General features: G+C 38.6%; 1 protein-coding gene across 1 annotated transcript; it reads left to right on the forward strand.

The window, feature by feature from the left end:
• Nucleotides 1-453: 453 nt before the first annotated feature.
• Nucleotides 454-5,086, forward strand: LOC137991055 (AFG2-interacting ribosome maturation factor-like). Its single transcript, XM_068836181.1, has 5 exons — nt 454-800; nt 906-982; nt 3,290-3,392; nt 3,523-3,641; nt 4,428-5,086. Exons 1-5 carry the CDS (start codon nt 535-537, stop codon nt 4,502-4,504), a joined length of 642 nt encoding a protein of 213 aa, XP_068692282.1. The 5' UTR covers nt 454-534; the 3' UTR covers nt 4,505-5,086.
• The last annotated feature ends 1,443 nt before the right edge of the window (nt 5,087-6,529 follow it).

The following is a 6,529-nucleotide window of genomic DNA, read 5'->3' on the forward strand; positions in this document are numbered from 1 at the left end:
TGTGGTTTATAGTCGTCCTTTTACCTCAAAAGCGATTTTTTGAGCGATGTTGAATGAATTTGAGTTCGCCGTTGACTGTTCCATATATAAGGCGGCGAACTCAAATTCATTCAACATCGCTCAAAAAAACCGTTTTTGAGGTAAAAGGACGACTATAAACCACAGGTAAGGTAATTCAACGTTTATTTATCATTGATTTACATACATAGATAACTATATATCGCTATAGGTGAAGCAAACGGTAAATCCAGTACATTTACTATAAAATAACAATCGGCTACACATCCGATTGTGTGGGGACCCTGTGTATAAAATAACAATCGGCTGTACATCCCATTGTATGGGTACCCTGTGGTCTAAGCCGCTGTCAGATCTGGCCGACGCACGGGCTCACTGTTATCATGACATGAACCGGTCCATGAACCGTTGAATGAAAATACTGTCAATAATAATTATACTGAAATCACCTTTATTGTCCCGCCTCCTCTCCTACAAAAGTAAAAAAATTGATCTTCGAATCTGGATAACAATGCAATGGAAAAGCATGTATGTATTTGCCTCGAAAAGATCTCCAAATCTTATAACGAAGTCGATCGACACCTCAATATGTGGAAAGAAACGGATCTCCGCTCAACTGAACTGATTCATTCGTTGAGAAGTCCTATGGATCAGCTGCACTCCTGCGAAAGAGTAAACTTCAAGGGATCTCCTCTTGGTGATTTTGTGGATTTGAAGCAGAAACTGGAATACAAACTGCTAAAACAAACTGAAAGTATTTTGGCAAAACTGCTCGTCGATCTGTGAGATTTCATTGCTTTACTTTTGCGTTCTTGCAAGGTTCCAGATCAGTGATAATTAACAAAAACATTGTGTTAAATTTTGATTAGTGATATATCCTTTTTCAGGGAAACTTTTCAAAGAATAGCAAAGAAGATATCAATACTTTGGTCTAGTTGCCTAGATGTGTACACTTCACTTTCAAGTAAGAACACAGGGATAATTTATGGGTTACTAACATGACCTTAGGGTAGTTGGGGATTCTTGAAGTACATAAAAGAGAACTACCCACTTATGGTAAGCCAATAACGTTTTCCATTCAACACAAATTTCAATGTGGAATTTAGGACATTTCGTGTGTTTGATGGAACACTGTTTATTTTTCTTGTTACTCAAACCTCACAATATTAACATGCCAATCAGGGGAATTCATGTGAACTTGCTGTGAGATTAGGGAGCTTAAGCACGCATGTCCGTCAGCAACTAGAAGAGAACATAATTTTTGCGTGCCACGACAGTGGTGTATCCCAGATTTTTACACTAATGATATCTAATGGAGAAAAAATACTTAGCAAATGTAAATGTGGTTGGCTGTGTAAAGACATGTGAAAAAGGAAAACTCTTCACTTCAGGTTGCCATCCGCATCTCAGAAACGTGCATGCTTAAGTTCCCTAATGAGACAATCACTGCAATGGGAACAGCAATTCATTGCATTGGAAAGGGACAACAAGAATGGAGGCAAGGTTCAGGGCATCAACTTGCATTTTCTTCTGTTTTAACACTTTGACTCCTGACTTAGATACTAGATTTCACTCTGTCTAACACCAGACAATTTTACTTGTCAATGGGGGCAGTCCAGGGTGGTTTAAGTGCCAATGGGTTAATATCCACTCAAAAATGACTTGTACATCCCCATTTAACCCATTGACTCCTAGCAGTTGGACTTAAGGACGTTCGTGCCCAAAATGTTCCCAGGTACAGATTTTTTTAAAACTTGCCACGCAGAAAGGTAATGATCTACTTTTGCCAAAAAGGCAAAAAAAATGGGGGGTCACCGTGCTCGTTTTCAAGATCATGAGGTGCACTTTTAGAAGACTGCGTTATTTTAAGATGATCTTAGCTTACAACTGTCAACAATAAAAAAGCTACATTTATTTATTGAAATTTAGATCAGGTAAACCTACTCAATTCAACATAACTAATATAACTATTTTAAAATTAACCTTTGCAGCTGATGTCTTTTTCTGAGGTGAAATAGACCTTGAAAAACGATACATATTATTCTGACAATAAGGGGTCACCGAGCATTCAAGAGAGTAAAATTGCTGCGAAGTTCTCAAAGCGATGGTATATGCACGTCATTGCATGACATGCCTGAGAAGACCTGAGTCCACAGCTATCCCATGATGCCACATGCTTTCACGTTCCATTCTTGTGGAAAATGTTTGCGCCTTTAGCATCGGGTTTACCTTCGTGGTCTGCGATGGATGACATGTGCGTGACATGCGCAAAAAAATGCGCAGTAGCAATGGGCACGAACGCCCTTAATAGATTTTACTCTGTCTTTGTCTGACACCAGACGATTTTACTCGTGATTGGGGGTGGGGGAATTCAATCTCCACATCCACTCAAAAACCCTTTTGACAAAACAACAAACCAAACAAAAATGAAGGCAAAATTAATTATTCTCTCAAACCTCAACTCTCTTCTTTTGTTCTTACAAAATTTAAATGGATCAAGTCATATCTTGCGCTCATCTCACTCAGAATGCGAAAATTATAAGACTTGAAGGTTATCAATAATCATAGGAGTGCAATACTAAAGGACAAGCAACAAATTCACTTCTAGCCTGACACTCAATGGAAAGCAAAATTATACATTGTCACTGAAACCTATAAAGTAGATGCACCTTATTGAATGGTTTAACATAATACGTGCAGATATTTTGTGAGTTGCATAGCATTTTTCCAAGTCTGATAGCATTTTGGCTTTTCCTGCATTGATTTAGAATTGTATCAATAATTTCATAATAATGCTTGTGCAAATGATGAAACCAACTCAGATGAAACCATTCAAATGTACTTTATTTGAAAGGGTAAATGAAATGATTAGTGACAAGCTATGAGTAGCTGAAGTTTCAGGCTTTGCATTGTGTTGAAAACAATAATATCATTAATTCTTTTATTAAAAAACTCCTGTTCCATTCATATTATTTTGCTCTGTTCTGAACTGGTTAAACCAGAAAACTACAGTGCACTACGCTCTCATATTTTTATTTATTTTTTTATTTGTGTGTTCTCTTGAAATGGCGTAATAGTGGAATAATAATAATAATAATAGTTATTATTGTTATTACTGTTCGACTTAACCAAGGCTAAGTCTTAACTCTGCTGTCATTTGTATTGTGTGGCTTCCATAACAATAGGGGCCATTATACAGGTTTGAAAAATAAAATCAGATACGGTTAAACATCAGTGTTTAGATTAATTTTTTATGCTCGGTCACTGGTAGGCTCCCTTCCAATCTCTGTGGTGTGTGAGGGAACCCCAACCCAGCCTTCAATATCAGACCTTTTGGAATGGCTTAATGATTTGGAGAGAATTCATTGGGAATTGTATCCTTAAGAACTGTTGGAATTACATTAAATATTTATTAACTTTGCATGAAATCAGGGTCCTCAGTGTGTGGGCAACTTCACTGGAAAATGTTCATCATTACATATGTTTCTTGACTTAATAACACAGATATGAAGAGAAAGCAGATATATTTAGCAGGTTAACATACACAGCTTCAATGGTGAATATTGATAATGCCATTAAGGACTGGGGGTCTATGAAGGATAGGCGTGCACATGAAATCAGAGGTAATTTTAGTGCAGAGGAGTGAAACAAATTGATCCAGGTGTGGTCCCTTAAATGGTCAGTTGGGTCAACAACTTCCTCCTGGAGTTAATACTGTTGAGCAAACACTCTTTCAAAATATGAAGGAAAAAAGAACTGATTTTTTTTTTTTTTTTTTCATAGTAGCACTTTAAGAGTGACACTTTGAGCTTCTCCTCTTCTCACACCAGATAGTTTTACTCATTGAGGAGGAACTCCTCAAGGGCACAAGGTTTAACCCTTCGACTCCCAAGATTGATCAGTATGTAAATTCACCTCTTCAATGCGCTATCGGGTCGACCAGCATTGAGAATGGAGATTTTTGAGGATATATATGATTCTGACCAGCCAACAAGGAAACCATTATCGACTGGATAACTCAATTGGTTTTGATAGTGTTCATCCACTGGATATTGATTTATCCGTTGGATAGTGCTATCCTCCTTTTGAACAACCAAGGCCTGGCCTTGATTGTTCAAAAAGAGGATAGTGCTATCCCTTGGATAAAAAAGGAAAGGAACTTTATTTAAGTGTCCAGTCGTTCTAGCGCTGAAGCACTAATTGGGGACACTGTAAACTGAAATTAACAATTAACACAAATCAAGTCTAATGTTGGTTAAATTCAGTGGAGAAATCACTATCCAGTGGATGAACACCAGCAAAACCAATGAAGTTATCATTTATCCAGTTGTTTAGTGCTATCCACCTTTCGAACAACTGGGGCCTGGAGACGATTCTACACCAATATGACCTGTGACTGTCTTTTTCAGACATCATGGAACAAGTAGCAGTGTTCCTGGAAAGCAGAAAGCAGAGACACACTACTTCAGTTTACAGCTCAGAGTAATGTCTTGGAAGTCAATGGCACCGTTGAATGCTTCTTGTCGGTATAAAAGCGAAATTGGTTATAGCTTTGCTTCTGTAGCAGGGCTGTTCATCATCTCGATAAGTAAAGGGCTGATCGAGAGATGAGTAAACCAATCTTGATACAGCACAATTTACACGAGACGTTTGTTGCGAAATCCATGTTTATTTACAATTTTTTACAGTATGGACTCTATTCATAAATGAGGTTTTTGGACAACGTGGACAACCGGTACAAGGACAAATGTGTGGGCGAAGTTTCCGAGGATTGCCTTGTCTTGCCTTTCAATGTTCAGTCGTGTGTTGATAGCTGCGAACTTTTCCAGCAAGAAAATAACGTGAATGTACGACGAAGATTCAATAAGGAACAGAAGGTTTTCTTCAGGTGTAATATAATTGCTGTGGCGTAGAGTGAAGTGCCCAAATATAAAAAACAATCCCTAATCGTGTTAATAAAGCTCTTTTATTTTGTCGATAGATCGTTCCCAGCTCTTTGTCCATCTTTCTTCATTCTGTATTTGTGCATTCATTGCTTCTTGAATGACCAATAGGCGGGTCTCAAACTTTTCTTTATAATCCTGTAAAGGCAAACAAAGGATAACATGTTTGGTATTCATCGTCGTGTCATCGACTGGGCGAGTGTTTCAGAAAAAAACTAATAACCAGGGACGAGTTTAACGCCAGCAAACTTTCCTAAAAAAAAAACTTCGTGATCATCAATATCCTTTCAGTTGATTAACTATCAAGGAAACCCAACCTGCAAATTAAGCCAAAACCCTTTCAGAGCCATTTCTAGGCTCCTTGTAAAGTACAAAGACTGTCTAAAGAGATGTTTTTACCACCTAGAAGAATTCGATCCGTTCCGATATCTTAGATGAAAATTAAAGTGTCCGAAAATTTTAGGGAATGTTATCTTCATTTCAGAAATTGATAGCTGAACGTTACCTTCTAAGAACTTCCCAGCAAACCATTTGCTCATCCGAAACTGCTAGGTGACCTTTTTAAGTGCCAAAAATTGCAAAAATATTCCTTCCGAAAAATCCGGGTATAGATGTTTGGAAACGTAGAACCAAAATTCTTAGAACAGTTTGACTCTCCCGAACACATTTTACCGAAGATTATCGTTGGGTGCATCTGAAGTATACTGCAAATGAATTGCGATTAACAGCGTCGAAAGAAACGGGGACACATGCTCTCCACAAAGTCTTGAGTTTGACCTTTCGACGTTGAAATATGATAACACGAAAGGAAAAAAGAGAGCCTCGTACTTATCTGAACAATTTAATTAATTTAAAAGCGTTCAAACTCTGCTTCAACAACCATTCAACATTTCTTTTGTTTTCGTGAATGTTAAATGAAATTGACCCCGTTTGCCGCCCTCTCAACATTGTTGAGCATGCGCCAGCGCTCTAATCGGTCTCTCAATAACGTACAAGGAAGGGTTACGTTTTTGCACACGTTGGCCGTATAGCACTTATATTTCAACAGACTTAACTGATTAGAGTGTAAGGTCAGTCGGTTGAGCTGCGGTGATCTAACCCGAAGGTTGTGGGTTCAATTCCCACCCTGGTCAGATATTTTTTGCTACACGGCCAACGTTTGCAAAAACGTAACCCTTCCTTGTACTTGTACATGTTCATTGCCGTGACTTCAACATCTTTAGTTCCCACGACCTGATCCCGTCTGACCTTATAGCTCAGTCGGTAGAGCAGGGGTGATTTAAACCGAAGGTCGTGGGTTCAATTCCCACCCTGGTCAAAGTTTTTCTCTGTCCTTGCGCGGGCTCATTTCCATTAGCAGGGCTAACGCTCACATGGTTCATATGGGGTGGATACTTAGCACTTCATATTACACTCTAATCAGTTAAGTTTGTCTCAACAACGTATCCATGTACGTATGCATAGTAATAACCGCGGCTGCAGCCTGGAACTGAATACCAGGCCTCTCGTGAAGCTTGTTGAATCAAATGTTGATGATGTGTTGAAACCGTTTACCCACCCCACCCCAG

Source organism: Montipora foliosa, chromosome 2 (genome assembly GCF_036669935.1).
Source record: "Montipora foliosa isolate CH-2021 chromosome 2, ASM3666993v2, whole genome shotgun sequence".
Classification (NCBI taxonomy): domain Eukaryota; kingdom Metazoa; phylum Cnidaria; class Anthozoa; order Scleractinia; family Acroporidae; genus Montipora; species Montipora foliosa.

Coding starts and splice junctions, on each gene's coding strand:
- LOC137991055 (XM_068836181.1), top strand. CDS start 535: ATGGAAAAGCATGTATGTATTTGCCTCGAAAAGATCTCCAAATCTTAT. Junction 983..3,289: donor TGTGTACACTTCACTTTCAA/GTAAGAACACAG, acceptor GGTCACTGGTAG/GCTCCCTTCCAATCTCTGTG. Junction 3,393..3,522: donor GAGAGAATTCATTGGGAATT/GTATCCTTAAGA, acceptor TTAATAACACAG/ATATGAAGAGAAAGCAGATA.